The sequence below is a fragment of the Rhinolophus hipposideros genome (genome assembly GCF_964194185.1).
Source record: "Rhinolophus hipposideros genome assembly, chromosome: 15".
Taxonomy (NCBI): domain Eukaryota; kingdom Metazoa; phylum Chordata; class Mammalia; order Chiroptera; family Rhinolophidae; genus Rhinolophus; species Rhinolophus hipposideros.
The window spans coordinates 60,873,395-60,890,077 of record NC_138061.1 but is presented as its reverse complement, the minus strand read 5'-3'; the positions used below and the strand labels follow the sequence as shown (position 1 = coordinate 60,890,077).

The 16,683-nt window shown below is 44.1% G+C and overlaps 1 protein-coding gene across 1 annotated transcript in view; it reads left to right on the top strand.

Annotated features, from left to right (window-relative positions):
* The window catches only part of GRID1 (glutamate ionotropic receptor delta type subunit 1), a 760,849-nt gene that overhangs the window by 698,058 nt on the left and 46,108 nt on the right, over nt 1-16,683 (top strand). Inside the window, exon 13 of the mRNA XM_081074063.1 lies at nt 15,470-15,665. Within this exon, the coding sequence (XP_080930189.1) occupies nt 15,470-15,665 (196 nt within the window). The remainder of the gene's footprint in view (nt 1-15,469; nt 15,666-16,683) is intronic.

Genomic DNA, 16,683 nt, shown 5'->3' with positions numbered 1-16,683 from the left:
CAAAAGTAGCTTCAGTTCAGTGGTAGGATCAAAACTTAGGTAGGTTTACGAGCATTGAGAAAAGGTAGTGGAGACGGTAACCCTAGATAACTTCCTGGAAGAACTGGAGAGTGGTTGAAGGAGCCTGTCATCTCAAAGTAGGACTTTTTGTTCTTGTTGTTAAAGATAAAAGATATATCTGTGAACATGCAGATGGGAATGATCCACAGAGAGAAACAATGTCATGATGTAGGAAACAGAGGTGACAATTGGAAGAGCAATGCACTTGAGAAGGGAAGAAAGTCTGGGATCCAGGAGACAAACAAAGTTAGACATAAATAGGGGCAAAAACGGAGATCCCATTTTCAAAGGAAGACAGGTAGATATTTGGTGGTTTTAAAAGAGAATTCTTTACAGAGAAGCAAAGTGCTCTACTGCCTACTTCTACTCTCTTAGGAAATAGGAGGCAGAGTCATTTTCTGAGAGTCATCTAAGTGAGTGGGAGGATGAATTGAACAGGGGATTTAGAAGATTGCCAGGCAGCATTAGGATGCACTTGAGGTTAGTGGTCATGATTCTAAAATTAGACTCATCATCATATTGGTCTCCAACCTGGATTTTCTCCAGCCATATTCAGCTATAAACACAGTTGTTTTAAAGCAGAGTTGATTCTTCCAGTGAAACATGCACTCAGCACCTATTGTCTGTCAGACCATCTGTGGGCTGACAGGGATCCAGAGATGGACACAGAGGCCAGCCCAGAGGGAGCCCACTGTCAATGTAGGGAAACAGACACATCAACAGCCACATGAAGTCCAAGGGGTAAATGTCAGGATAGGCTAAGCTGCAAACATAGAGAAGGGGCATGGATTCAGGAGCGTCCACTCTTCCTCCTGGAGATGGCAGCTGAACTGATTCTTGGAGGGTGGGTGTGCTTTAGTCATGTAAAGACAGCCAGGTATCACATGGCAGACTAACAGTGAGCCTGAGTGAATGCTCAGAAGCCTGAAACAGCAGGACACCTGCCAGGCTGGCACCCAAGAGCAGGGTAGCCTGAGGAGAGGCTGGGAGGAGGCAGATCTGGAGTGCCCAAGGCTCCACAGGCTGAGAGCCCTTTGCCAATGGCATTGAAGTTCCCCAGATGTGACTTAGTGAAGGATGTGGGGATATCCAGTCTGTGCCACACACCAGGGCCTGAGCTTGGTACCTGACTCACTGCTATCCATCCTGACAGAAGTGATTCTCACAGCCCCATCCATCAGCCCCTGCTACTGAGCCCTGCTCACTCCCAGGGTCTAGGCTGTTTGGCAAGTCAGAAACACATGACACATATGCCTTCCTTTCAGACATTCATGTCTGGCCACGCTGGTCTGCTTTGGCAGCCAGGGCACCAGGGTTAGGCTGACTCCAGCTAGAAGATACACAGTCAGGGGAACTCCAGCCTGCCTTGGTGAAGGCTTCTGTATCCTGATGGGCCCTGGAAGCCTGGAATGGCTCGGCCCCTCTGCGTTTATCTGGGCATGTTTGTTGTGCTCTGGGGACTGAAGATACAGCTATCACAGCCCCCTTGGAGCCCAGTAACTGCAGTCTACAGGGCAGGTGTTTGCTGGCTGCTGGGGAGGAAGTGAGCTGTCTCCTCCAAGTGGATCTGGACTGCACTGGGCCGAGCGAGTGGACGTGGAGGGGACAGAATAGCCCAGAGCGAAGTCCCTAAGGCCCACTGCTAACAGTCAGTCAGCAGAAGGACTTTTGAAATCATTCAGATCGTACTTGTGCTTACAATGTAATAAAAAAATGTAAATTTTACAGAAATACATTTGTAAAAAATGGAACTCTCACAAATGTTGGGTGCTTATTCCTCAAACTTTTTTTAATTAGATTTATTGGGGTGACTTTTGTCCCTATATTTATTTACATTTATTAATGGTTCCTTTGTACAAGAATGGAAATATACTATATACAACTGCATTGAGGTTTGTTTTTTTTTTCCCACAGCAGTTTATTTGGGGCATTTTTAAATTTAAATAGTAACCAAGGAAATGGGATTTGGAGAGAAAAGAATGTGTAGGGAAGGGGGTTAATGCACCTCAGCCTGGTACTTGGAACATGCTGGGCCCTCTGTGACCCCTGTGTGGGACACATGTTGGAAGAACTGCGAGTGTGGCCTCCTGTGTCCTGCAAGGGTGTTTTTGCTGCCATGGGCCACACAGCTCGTATCCTGTGTCCTCAAACTGTGTTAACCTGACAGTTTCCCGAGCTGGGATTCTGCTCTGCTCTGCTCTGATGACAGGCTTGGGACACAAAGGAGCCCAGTGTAAGATCCAGAATCATCTTCCCTGTAATGTTGAGGGAGCTGTTCCAGGGGAGGAGAAGCTGATGAGCTCCGAGCCCGCTGGCCTCTGCTCCTCAGAAGGCCAGCCTTCTCCACATCTCAGCCCGCCCTTAACCCTCTCTCCTTTCACCTCCTCTCCATCCGGCCCAAGGAAAGAAAGATAGTAGAGAAACACATGCCCTCGCTGTCAATCCCAGTGGCTGAATCACACTCTGCGTACTTTATATAAGCACTTTCTCCATCATTTTCTATGAACTGTTCTGCTTTATTAACCTTCATTGCACATCGCACTTTTCATCACTGGATATGTAACTGCAGGGGTCAGCGGACTCTACCCCACAGGCCACGTCTGGCCTATAGGCTGTTTTCCGGTATTCTGAGAGCTAACATTGCTTTTCTTTTCTGAAACCTTTTTTTTTTAATTTATCGGGCTGACAATTGTTACTACAATTACATAGATTTCAGGTGTATAATTCTGTATTACATCATCTATAAATCCCATTGTGTGTTCACCACCCAGAGTCAGTTCTCCTTCCATCACCGTATATTTGATCCCACTTAACCTCATCTCCCACCCCCCCCACCTCCCTTACCCTCTGGTAACCACTAAACTATTGTCTGTGTCTATGAGTTTTTGTTGCTCATTTGTTTGTCTTGTTCTTTTGTTGTTTTTGGTTTATATACCACATATCAGTGAAATCATAGGGTTCTCTGCCTTTTCTGTCTGACTTATTTCACTTAGCATTATACTCTCAAGATCCATCCATGTTGTCACAAATGTTCCTATCTCATCTTTTCTTACTGCCTAATAGTATTCCATTGTGTATATGTACCACAACTTCTTTATCCATTCATCTATCGAAGGACATTTTGGTTGTTTCCATGTCTTGGCCACCGTAAACAAAGCTGCAATGAACATTGGAGCACAAGTGTCTTTATGTATAAATGTTTTCAAATTTTTGGGGTAGATATCCAGGAAAGGGATTGCTGGGTCATATGGTAATTCTATTCGTAATTTTTTGAGGAACCTCTACACTGCCTTCCACAACGGCTGCACCAGTCTACATTCCCACCAATAGTGTATGAGGGTTCCTTTTTCTCCACAGCCTCTCCAACACTTGTTACTATTTGTCTTGTTGATGATAGCCATTCTGACTGGGGTGAGGTGATATCTCATTGTGGTTTTTATTTGCATTTCTCTGATTATTAGTGATGTTGAGCATTTTTTCATATGTCTATTTGCCATTTCTATGTCCTCTTTGGAGAAATGTCTCTTCAGGTCCTCTGCCCATTTTTCAATTGGGTTGTTTGTTTTTTTGTTGTTGAGTTTCATGAGTTCCTTGTATATTTTGGATATTAGCCCTTTATCGGAGCCACTGTTTGCAAAAATCTTCTCCCATTCAGGTGGTTGCCTCTGTATTTTGTCGATGGTTTCTTTTGCTGTGCAGAAACTTTTAAGTTTCATATAGTCCCATTTGTTTATTTTAGCTTTTACTTCCATTGCCTTTGGAGTCAAATTCATAAAATGCTCTTTGAACCCAAGGTCCATAAGTGTAGTACCTTTGTTTTCTTCTATGCAGTTTATTGTGTCAGGTCTTATGCTTAACTCTTTGATCTATTTTGAATTAATTTTGGTACATGGTGACAGAGGGCAGTCCAGTTTCATTCTTTTGCACGTGGCTATCCAATTCTCCCAGCACCATTTATTGAAGAGGCTGTCTTTCCTCCATTGTATGTTTTTAGCTTCTTTGTCAAAAATTATCTGTCCATATTTATGTGGTTTTATTTCTGGGTTCTCAATTCTATTCTATTGGTCTATGTGACTGTTTTTCTGCCAATACCGTGCTGTTTGATTTTTGTAGCCCTGTAGTACAAGCTAAAGTCAGGCAGTGGGATACCTCCAGCATTGTTCTTTTTTCTTAGCATTGCTTTGGCTATTTGGAGTCTTTTGTGGTTCCAAACATATCTGATGATTTTTTGTTCTATTCCTTTAAAAATGCCATTGGGATTTTGATGGGGATTGCATTAAATCTGTATATTGCTTTGGGTAATATGGCCATTTTAACTATGTTGATTCTTCCAATCCATGAGCACGGAATGTCTTTCTATTTCTTTGTGTCTTCTTCAATTTCTTTCAAAAATGTCTTATAGTTTTCAGCATATAGGTCCTTCACATCCTAGGTTAAGTTTATTCCTAGGTATTTTATTCTTTTTGCTGCAAATGCAAAAAGAATTGTTTTTTGTATTTCTTTGTCTGAGATTTCATTGTTAATATATAGGAATGCAATGGACTTTTGTACGTTGATTTTGTAGCCAGCAACTTTATTGTAATTGTTGATCGTTTCTAATAGCTTTTTGGTGGAGTCTTTAGGGTTTTCTATATATAGCATCATGTCATCTGCAAAGAGTGATAATTTAACTTCTTCATTCCCAATTTGGATGTTTTTTATTTCTTTCTCTTGCCTGATTGCTCTCGAAAGGACTTCCAACACTATGTCGAAAAGCAGAGGTGATAGGGGACAGCCCTGTCCTGTTCCTGAACGTAGAGCAAAGGGCTTCAGTTTTTCACCATTAATTATGAGATTAGCTGAGGGCTTGTATTATATGGCCTTTATTATGTTAAGGTATTTTTTTTCTATTCTTTTTATTAAGTGTTTTTATCATAAATGGATGTTGTATCTTGTCAAATGCTTTTACTGCATCAATTGATAGAATCATACGATTTTTGTCCTTTATTTTGTTTATATGATGTATCACATTGATGGATTTGTGGATGTTGAACCATCTTTGTGCCCCAGGGATGAACCCCACTTGGTCGTGATGAATAATCTTTTTAATGCATCACTGTATTTTATTTGCAAGAATTCTGTTTAGGATTTTTGCATCTGTATTCATCAGATATATTGGTCTGTAGTTTTCTTTTTTTGTGTTGTCCTTTCCAGGTTTTGGTATCAGAGTAATGTTGGCCTCATAAAATGAGGGGGTACTATCTCTTCTTCAAATTTTTGGAAGAGTTTGAGCAGGATTGGTATTAGATCCTCTTTGAAGGTTTGGTAGAATTCACTAGTGAAGCCATCTGGTTCCGGACTTTTGCTTTTGGGAAGGTTTTGGATGACTGATTCAATTTCCTTACTAATGATCGGTCTGTTTAGATTTTCCAGTTTTTCATGGTTCAGCCTAGGAAGGCTATGTGTTTCTAAGAACTTGTCCATTTCTTCTAGGATATTGAATTTGGTAGCATACAGTCCTTCATAGTATTCTTGAATGATCCTTTGTATTTCTGTGGTGTCAATGATAACTTCCCCTTTTCCATTTCTGATTTTGTTAATTAGTGTCTTCTCTCTTTTTATCTTAGTGAGTCTAGCCAAGGGTTTGTCAATTTTTTTTAATCTTTTCAAAGAACCAGCTCTTTGTCACATTAATTTCTTCTATTGTATTTTTGTTCTCTATTTCATTTAGTTCTGCTCTGATATTTGTTATTTCCTTTCTTCTGCTGACCTTAGGTTTCACTTGTTCTTCTTTTTCTGGTTCTTTAAGGTGTAACGTGAGGTTATTTATTGGGGATTTTTCTTGTTTCTTGAGATAGGAGTTTAATGATATAAATTTCCCTCTTAAAACTGCTTTCTCTGCATCCCAAAAATTTTAGTAGGATATATTTTCATTGTCATTTGTTTCTATGTATCTTTTGAGCTCTCCTCTAATTTCTTTTGTCACCCGGTCATTCTTTAAAAGTGTCTTGTTTAATCTCCCTGTATTTTGTGTTTCTTCCTGCTTTCTTTTTGCAGTTGATATCCCATTTCAAAGCCTTGTGATCAGAGAATATGCTTGGTATGATTTCAATCTTCTTAAATTTGCTGAGGCTGATTTTATGTCCCAATATATGATCTATCCTTGAGAATGTTCCATGTACACTCGAAAAGAATGTATAGTCTGATGTTTGAGGATGAAGTGCTCTATATATGTCAATTATGTCCATTTTATCTAATGTGTCAATTAGGGCTGCTTTTTCATTATTTATTTTCTGTTTGTATGATTTATCCATAGCTGTCAATGATGTATTTAAGTCCCCCAGTATAATTGTGTTTTGGTCAATTTCTCCCTTTAGTTCTCTTAGTAATTGTTTGGTACATTTCAGTGCTCCCTGATTGGGGGCATAAATATTGATGACTGTTATGTCTTCTTGTTGTATAGTCCCCTTTACCATTATGAAATGTCTATCTTTGTCTCTTGTTATCTTTTTCACCCTGAAGTCTGTTTCATGTGATATCATTATGACTACACCTGATTTTCTCTGGTACCATTTGCTTGGAGTGTCAATTACCACCCTTTCACTTTGAGTCTATGCTTGTCCTTGTATCTGAGATGTGTCTCTTGGAAACCGCATGTGGTTGGGTTTATTTTTTTTGATCCAATTTGCTACTCTGTGCCCTTTTATTGGTGAGTTCAGTTCATTTACTTTTAGGGTGATTATTGATATATGAGGATTTCCTGTCATTCTATCTTTAGTTTTCCGGTAAGGCTGTGTCTCCATTGTTTCTTTGCCTTTTTGTTGTTGTCTATTATTTCTGTGTGGTGGTATTCTACGATGTTTCCCTCTGTTTCTTCTTTTATTACAGTATATATTTCAGTTCTGGATTTTTTTTTTTTTTGAGTGGTTACCCTTAAGTTTATATAAAAGAAAGTTTGATATTTACAGTATTTCATTTTCTTCAGCACGCTTACTTTCTCCATTCCCACATTCCGGTTCAGGCCTTTACTCTCCCCATTTTTATTTTTCGGTTGCCACAAATTGTTTCTGTTGATGGTGGTCAATTAGCCTCCTTAGTATTTTTTATAGTGCAGGTCATGTATTAGAAAATTCCCTCAGCTTCTGTATGTCTGGAAAATTCTTTCTTCCTCCTTCATATCTAAAGGATCTTTGCTGTATATATTATTCTTGGCTCATAATTTCTCTCTTTCAATAGTTTGAATATTTGGTTTCACTCCCTCCTGGTTTGTAGAGTTTCTGCTGAAAAATCTGATGATAATCTAATGGGCTTTCCTTTGTAGGTTACCATCTTCTTTTCCCTGGCTTCCTTGAGGATTCTTTCTTTGTCGTTGATTTTAGACAGCTTCAATACAATGTGCCTTGGAGAAGGCCTATTGTGATTGAGGTAATTAGGTGTTCTATTTGCTTCTTGGATTCGATGATCCAGTTCTGTCCACAAATTTGGAAAGTTCTCATCAACAATTTGTTTGAATATATTATCTGTTCCCTTCTCTCTTTCTTCTCCTTCTGGTATGTCCATTATTCTTATATTGCTCTTTCTGATGGAGTCAGAAAGTTCTTGTAGAGTTCTTTCATTTCTTTTAAGTCTCAAGTTTATTTCTTCTTCCATCTGTGTAATTTCCAGTTTTCTATCCTCGATGTCACTGATTCTTTCCTTTATCTGGTCAACTCTACTACCTAAGCTGGTTAATTCATTCTTAATTTCTTCTGTTGAGTTCTTAATCTCCAGAAATTCTGTCTGGTTCTTTTTATTTTTTAAAATTAATTGGGGTGACAATTGTTACTAAAATTACATAGATTTCATGTTATCAGTTCTGTATTACATCATCTATAAATCCAATTGAGTGTTCACCACCCAGAGTCAGTTCTCCTTCCATCACCATATATTTGATCCCCTTTACCCTCATCTCCCTCCTTCCACCACCCTTACTGTTTTAAAATTTCAGTGTCTTTCATAAAATGCTCATGTTGTTTTTGATTGCATTTCTGAGTTAATTAAATTGCCTTTCTGTGTTTTCTTTCATCTCATTGAGTTTTTTCAGAACTGCAATCTTGATTTCTCTGTCATTTAAGTCACATATTTCCATATCTTCAAGTTCCTTTTCTGGAGAATTTTCACTTTCTTTCTGAGCTGTCTTGTTGCCTTGGTTATTCATGGAAATTACTGATTTATTAGTTCTCTTCCTAGACATCTACAGGAGTGGCTTCTGCAACAGGTTGATAGGAAAAGGTCTTTCTTTTGTTTTCCAGTACTTGTTGGTAGAATGTTTTATTTTCTCTCCGACTGCAGCCTTTTTTTTTTTCTCTCTCATACGGTAGTGCTATGTTTTCTGTGTACTATTCTAGCTTCTCACACAATGGAGGGATTCCCTTGAAGGTGGGCATCTCCTCTGTTAACAGTGCACTTGGGTTATAGGGGGACGCCTCCCTGTGGGTTTGCGGAGGTCTTTTGAAGTTCCAAAGCTCTTTCTGCATCAGATTCAGAGCCCGTATTCTTTAGCAGCTCTGTTTACTCCTGCAGGTGTCTGCTCAGATAGGTGGGACCAGTGGCGGGGTGAGTTGTGAGAGGTGGTCTAGAGCAATGGCGGCAACCACCATCACAGCTGGTCCTGCTTCCACAGCTCCCGCCCCTTTGCCAGAACTAGTTGGGCTGCGAATCCACAGTTCTCAGAACAGCAAATATTCTGTTCTTTTGATCCGACACTGCTACTGTTCCGCTTCTAGCACTGTGCAGGTGGGGGCGGGGTGAGCTCTGGGAGGGGAGGGAGGGGGCAGCTAGTCTCAGTGCCTAAGGCTTCCATTCTCCGCTCCGCAGTGAGGGCTTAAACCACCGATTTCAGCCCTCTTCCCTTAGTCTTTGCTGCCGTGAGCGTTGGGTTCAGCCGTGCTATATGCTGCCCCCTCAGCCCTGTGGGCCGTAAGCGAAGCCCTAGCAGTCCGAGTCCTTCCCTCTCCCGCAGCTGCGGAAGATCCGGGAGCAGCGGGCTCGGAGCACTGAGCTAGGTCTGCGTGCTGCGCCCACGTGGCTTCGTCTCCGCACTTCTCCTCTCCCTCCTCCCCCGCTCGCGGGATTCACCCACCTGGAGGTGAATTCAGCAGTGGGCCTCTTCGTCTTGCCTGTCTGCTGTGCAGGGAGTCCTTTGTGGAGTTGTTCGATTAGTTGTAAATTCCAGGGGAGCGTTACAGAGGCTCACCTCACGCCACCTTTTTGATCTTCTTCCAGGTTTACTCTGAAAAATTTTTAAAGTGTTTAAATAAAAAACCAAAACAAAACCAGGGAATATGCAACAGAGTAGCATACGGCCCTCACTGTATGAGTATGTATCGTCTGTCCCTTTCCAGAAAGTTTGTTGATCGTTTCATTACATAATGATTTGTGGATTGTTTGTTGTTGTTGTTGTTGTTGTTGTTGTTGTTCATGTTTTTCTCTCCCCACCTCCGCCAGGCAGACTCATCAAAAGCAGGAACTTTGTGCTGTTCGTGCCATATCCATAGATCTAGGACAGTGCTTGACACAAGCAGATGCTCACGAAATGTTTTCCTGAATGAATGAATGAATGAATGAATGAATGAATACCCCTGGGAAGCCTTTCAGAGTCCAAGGTTGAGATGATTCTTGGAGTGTCTCAGACCTCGCCTGAGGTTCTGTTCACCTTGAGAACCTTGGTCTGGAGGAGAAAAGAATGGGCGATGTTTCAAAGTCCCAGAGAACAGTTTATGGGAGAAATTGCTGAGAGAACACAAGGCACAGTTGGGAGCCATGGGGAAGAAGACCCAAGAGTGACAGGGAGACGAGCAGGGCAATGGCTGCAGTGCTACAAGCAGGTCCTGTAAGCAGGTTATGGAAACGTAGCCAGGCCATCCCCACTGATTGGTGCAGCGTCATCTCTTGTATGGTCAGACATAGAGGTAGACAAGCGAGATACCAGAATGATAGTAAAGGCACCTGGGGGCTTTAGTTAAGACACCTGCAAATAACAAGGATGAGCACCCCCACCTTCCCATGCCTTTTGGGCTACTCCACTACTTTCTTTTCTCCCAAAGGAAGAAAGGGCTTTGGGTTTCAGGTGTATCAGGCCCATGATTATGGCAATCCCACAGTTGTTGAAATCTGTTTTACATACACTGTATATTGATTCTGCTCTCGTTGCAAATGTATTTATCTCTATTGCCAATGTAAATATTTCTGTAACATGCAAAGAGGTATTTATAAATTCTGTGTTATTGATTTTTCTCATGTTGCAAACACATTTATCTCTTTGGTAATGAAAATGTATTTAGGAAATAGTGAGGCTGATTTATGGAGAAAGGTAGGAGGTGGAGGGAGGTGGTACTGAGCTGGGTAGACTGTCCTTGTCCACGGCTGAAGGAGACCTTGTGGGACTTCCAGAAGGTGCATATTTAATTTGAGAAAACTGCTCTCAGAGGCAAGGGATGCTTACAAAGTTCTTTAGCAAGGCAGTCTGTTGTGCTCACTGGAGCCAGCTATAATTTCAGTTAAGGGAGATCCTAAAAGTCAGCAAGCCAGGCCAGGAGATACATAGAAACAGCTCCCATTAGTCCCAAACCCAGTTTTAGTTAGTGTACCTTTGAGTGAAAGATATTGGTTCAAAATTAAGCTTGGAGAAAAGGCTAAGCTTTGCCATGGTAGGATGCCAACAATACACGTTACTAAAAGGTGAAGTAAGGAGATAGATGGCAAGTCACAGAGATAAGGGGTAAGCTACAAAGTGCACATACTTGAGTCTTGACACCTAATTAGTAATCGAGATGCAGGTGAGCAGCCTGGGGATGATGCTTTTAAAGACATCTTTCCCTAGCACCTTTCTTCACCTAGACACTCATTATTTCCTCAGGAAGCCCTCTGCGCGGCAGTTACCATCATGGTCCACAAAAGCAAGGGTCCAGAGTGCCTACCAGGGAAGCTTTCGTATCTCCACTCTCCACGCATATCCTGGATTCAGACTTCCTTAGATAGTCACTTTAGGTATCTTGAGTGCATAAAATGTGTACTGTTCACAAGATGACAGATTGGGCGCTGACAGGGAAGCATTTGCGTGTACCTTGGTGTCGTGCGGGGTATCAGGCGGGGTCTCAGGTCCCGCTCCCCACATAAGAACGCAGGACATGGTGAGGCCAAAAAGGAACAATCTCGGAGCCATAGGTAGGGTAGTCATACTACTATATTCTCTCCGGTGGCTGGGTTGGAGGAACAGGAAGCAGGAGCCACACTATCTGCAACCTGCCGTCCACTTCTCTGCAATCTGTGACCCGCACTGTGCCATGCTAGCTGCAATCCGCTCTTGCTACTTCAGCCACCATCTTCTTGCTAGCCCCATTCTTTTCTGCTAGCGTAGCCACAGCAGCTATATTAGTGGCCAATGGCTTACGGGTTACAGCTGACGGCCAACTAGCCACAGCTGATGGCCATCTGATCACAGTTGATGGCCATTTACTACCCAAGCCAGCACCTTTCTATGTGAGGCCGAGAGCCTGGAAACTGCTTTTTGGGGCTTTGTCCCCACACTTGACAACAAGATAGACATAAGATCTACCATAGGCATCTTACTGGGAGGACAGATGGGCAGAAGCCAAGAAAGTGTCTGCTCACTTTCTGCTCACTTTCATCTAACGGAAGACTTAGCATTTATTAATCATGGACTGTGTGCCGGGTATATATCTGTGATCTTTAATCTTCACCAGTCCTGTGAGAAAGGTATGAGTTAAGAAAGCTAAGACCTCAGTGGTTCTGGAACTTGTGCTTGCATCAGAATCACCTGGAGAGCTATGAAAACAGAGATTGCTGAGTGCCACCCCAAAGTTTCTGATTCAGTAGATCTGAGGTGGGCCCTGAGGATTCACATTTCTCAAAAGGTCCCAGGTGGCACTGATGCTGTGGTCCTGAAGACCACACATTGAGAACTACTGGTCTACCTCAAACAGCTAAGGCTTTCAAAGGCAGGATTCACACCCATATCTGTCTGATTCCAAAACCTCGGTGTTTTAGCTGATATGAATTGCACCATGGTGTGTGTCCCAAATGAACCATATTTTTTTCACATATCAGTGCCTTCTCAGATCATATCTTCTTTTCCTGGAACACTACCCCTTGGTTCCCCCTCTGGCTACCTCTACCCATCCTTCATGACTCAGCTTAATGTTTCTTCTTCTAGGAAGCATTTCTTTATTCCAGAAAGAGCTGGCTGCTCCTCCTCTGTCTTTCCACTATCCCCCAAGCAGAACTCTATTTCAGTCCCTCTCATGTTGTTTAGTTGTTTCTCTGACCATTCGCCCACCCCTCACTATGGACCCCGTGAGAATGCTCTGTGTGCCATTGTACCTTACCTAGTAGGTATTCAGTAACTGTTGGTGGAATGACTAGTTGAATGACTTAAGCCAGCTGCATCATGGACCTTAGGTTTATAGAGACCTCAGCTGTGATGGGCAACTCTTCATCTCTCCGTGATGGTGGGGGTGGGGCAGAACACTTCTAGCAGTTGCTGAAAAAACAAATTTGAGGAAAAAGCTAAATTTTTCCTCAAGGGTGCTTAAAGGGTGCTGCTAGTGCAGCCTTCTCCAGGCTAGGCATTCCTTACTTGTTCGGAGGGGCGTCCTATCTGAGTGAGCATCTCTCTTCTGCTGACTGCTAGTGTTGGCTTAGAGCCTGAATGGCTGGCTGCCCCTGTTTTCCTTTATTGCTCCCCTGTGTCCCTTCCAAAACTGAACTCTGACAGTAGGATGAGTGCCCCAGGGGAATGACAGCTTTGGTGTATGAATAGTTGGGCCTTCCTGCTCAAACCTCTAAATAGCCTTGTATAGGTATAGTCACTCTGAAATACTGTGGTAGTACCTACTGTGTGCTGGTCGTGTTAGTGAGCTTGGAAACTTTCTTTGAAAGAGGGGGAGTGCATTTGAGATGGGAGAGTCCTCTGCAAGGACTTATGGTTCTGAGAGGTGATGGATGGAGGCGATGGGGCTGAGCCATGAGGCTGGCAGAGCAAAGATAGAGGTGGTATTTGGGGGTGGGAACCTGAGCACTATTGGAACAGAAATGACCATAAAGCCATAAATAGTTGGACTGCCTGTCATCCAAGGATGCTCCCTGAGCCTCTGGCCAGGGGCACAGTTGTAAATAAATACCAAGAGGAGAAAGGAAATCTCCATTTCAAATGTGGGGATGAAACAGTAGTGCCAAGCTCCTTGGAAGTTACATATTCATTCCATACTCATGAAAACTGCAGTCATTTAGAGCAGTTCAGTATTTAGACTCAACTGTGTAATTCATCCTGATGTTTTCCATTCATCAAAGCCTTGTGTGTGTATTACCATGAGAAAAAAAAAATATATGGAAAAAAGACCCCTCCCCTTTCATCACAGGCAAATTGCGATGGAGTCACAGCCCTTGGGGCCCTTCAAGCAAGGGAACATGTTGCTTCAATTAGATATAAATAATGAACCATAATTAGAAAGAGTTCTTCATTGAATTTGTTATGTTTCCTTTCATCTGTAATGTATTGAAACGAACACCAAGCTCTATTTGTGGGCCATGTCGCAGGGCCTGGAGGATTGCTCTGGAGTGTGTCTCCAGAGCAGGAGGAAGTATCCATCGCAGGCTTCACAAGCTGTGAAGGCTGGTGTCATCCTGGGGTCCAGTGTCACGGGTGCCGAGACAGGGCTGCTTCAGCTCCCATCCCCCAAGTTCTTAGATGCTACCGGAGAACACAGACATACAACAGAGTGCAGAATAGTTGCTACTGCTGTGGTTATAGGCACTGAGTTTGCCTCAGGCACTGCTCTAAGAACCCAATACACATAACCTCATTTATTCTCCACTGTAGCCATCTGCTACAGGTTCTGCTTCTGACCTTATTTTTAAAACATTTGCAAACTGAGGCACAGAGAGTTTAGCTAACTTGTCAAGGCTCTCAGTGTCAGTGATGGTGGAGCTGGGAGGCAAGGCAGGTCATTGGACTCCAGAGTCCCTGCTTGTCCTCACGCTGCGGTGCTGCTCTCTGAAATCAGCGAGATCAGACTGCCATAGAAGCCATACAAAGTATGCAGATGGCACATGCTGAGAAACAGCCATGTCTTCCCCCCAGGAGAGGTGGCCGCTGAATCTTCAAGGGGTTTGCAGAAGTGTGTCGGGTGGATGAGTGAGATAAAGCGATGCCAGGCAGAGGGGGCATCGTGGCCTGGAGCCGTAGATGGGGCCCGTGTGGAGTTTCTCGTTTTCACACTGGCTATGGGGTTGTGTGAGGTGGTCGCAGCAGCCGGCGATGAGAGCAGACGGTGGAGGGTCGTGTAGGTCAGGCTGAGAAGACTGACTCTCCTCAGAACAGCGACTCAGTGAGAGGTGGGGATGATATTTTGGTTGATACAAAGGAAAGACAGACTTCTAGCAGAGAAATAAAGAGTGATCAGACTGAAGCCTGGAGAAAAAGCCTGGCTCACCACTGAGCTTTTTTGTTTTTTGCGATTCTGTTCTGTACGTGTCATGATCTTAACATATGGAACCAGGCATAGCTCATCCTGGAGCATGTAAGATCTTTGTGCCAATCGGTCCTTCCTGGTCTGACTATACTCCCTACCCCAACGGGGCTCCCCTCCTCTGCCCATGACTCAGACAGCTGTTCTCTGCTTCTGGGCCTTCTGCATGCAATCCCTCCCTCCAGTGCACACCTGGCCTGAGTTACCTCTTCCCCTCCATGTACAACAAACCCAAGGCCCTCCGCAGTGCTTTGTTTTATCTTTGCCATCTTTTAATAACTGTCAGCACTTAAAAATCAAGTGATCTCATATAACACCCAGATTTATTTCCTTACTGAAAAACAAATCGGGGAGGACATACTCAAAAGGTGGCAACTGGGTGGAACTCCACAACAGCCGCAAGCTGGGGAGGGATAGGCCTCTCACTCAATTGGCACAGTCCCTAAATGTGTCTGCCCCACACCAGCTCTGGGGGTCACTCACCAATCCCTGTCGTCACTCTTGCCAACATGTTTTCCTTTCCTTTGCAATAGGCATTAGAATGGAGACCGTCAGCATCCAGCCTCTCCTGTTTCCCTGTTGTCTACAGGTAGACAGTAAGCTCCTTGAGAGCAGGAATCAGCTCTTAATAGTCCTTTTGTCCCTTGAGCTCAGCACAGCACCTGGTTTTAGGTGCTCAGTAACTTTATTAACTTAATCTGCATGGAGGAAACATAGGTATGGTAGAATGAGGCCTTGACGAGTCACACTCTAGGCTGAGGGACCTGTGCTGCTGAGATTTGGAAGTGAAGAATGTGGACACGGGCCACAGCCAGGCTCGGACCTCAGGATGGTCTTGCGGCCCGTTTATGTCCCACAGTGGGCAGCCTGTACCCATGCTTCACTGCCCCTTTGCATTTCAGGACATTCCAGGACCTGTCCAAACAAGTCGAGATGTCTTACGGCACCGTCCGGGACTCCGCTGTGTATGAGTACTTCCGAGCCAAGGGCACCAACCCCCTGGAGCAGGACAGCACGTTTGCCGAGCTCTGGCGGACCATTAGCAAGAACGGAGGGGCTGACAACTGCGTGTCCAGTCCTTCGGAAGGCATCAGGAAGGTAGGTGGGAGCTGGCCACCCGGGCATGTGTGCCCTGTGGCAGGTGCTGTGGGCACGGTCATCCCTGAGGTAGGAGGCAGCCTTCCAGTGGCATCTCCTTTGAGCAGCCCTGTCACCTGCAGGGTGATCCACTTTCAACAGGTTAAGTAGGCATTTCCCACAGGCACGTGAGTTTCACGTGGGGACACACACCGTCTTTAGGTGGATGTGCATTCTTGACAGCAGACTGTCAGTTTTCAAAGGGTTGGTGAAGAGCAGGCAGATTAAGCCCAAGACATGGACCTCCCTCCTTGTGGGCTCATAGATGGTGACCCAGAGGTGTCTGCCGACCCCACGTGAGAACACTCAGGAAAAGAAAAGGCACATAACCAAGTGAGAGGTGGAGGGAGTAGAGGGATGAGGTTTAGGAGAGGGCAGTACACTGTAGGTCTGTGCTGTGGAGAAGACATGACCTTGAGAGAGAGTGGTGAGGGCAGCTAGCTTGGGCTGGAGGCTGTGCGTGGGGAAACTGAGGGAGGAATGGGTGGGAAGTAGCCAGGAGAGGGGAAGGATGGAGAAAAGGCATCACATTCTTTAGAAGTGGGTTAGAATTCGCTCACTTATTTCAGTTAATTTCCATTATGATCTGAATGAATCATTATTATCCCATTATACAGATCAGAATCACAGACACAGGGTTATACTCCTATTCGGATCTGGTTCCAAGCTGAGGAATTTAGCATGTATCCACCATGCTCTGTGGAGTCCTTGCAGGTCATGAGGAGGAAGATGGTGGGATGAAGGCAGGTATCATAAGGATGCTGCTGGTGGTGGCAGTCTTCTGTCCTGTGACCCCCACATCCAGTGGCTACTGTGCCTGTGGTCATTAGTGAATGATGTGAGAAAGATGACAGCTGTGGTCAGCACACTGCCTCTCTGAGCAGACCTGGCTGCCTCAGCATGTCCTCCCTTCCGTTCCCTGCTCCACCTGCCACCACTTCTGTGGAACCTTCCCACACTCACACAGAGTCACACTCAT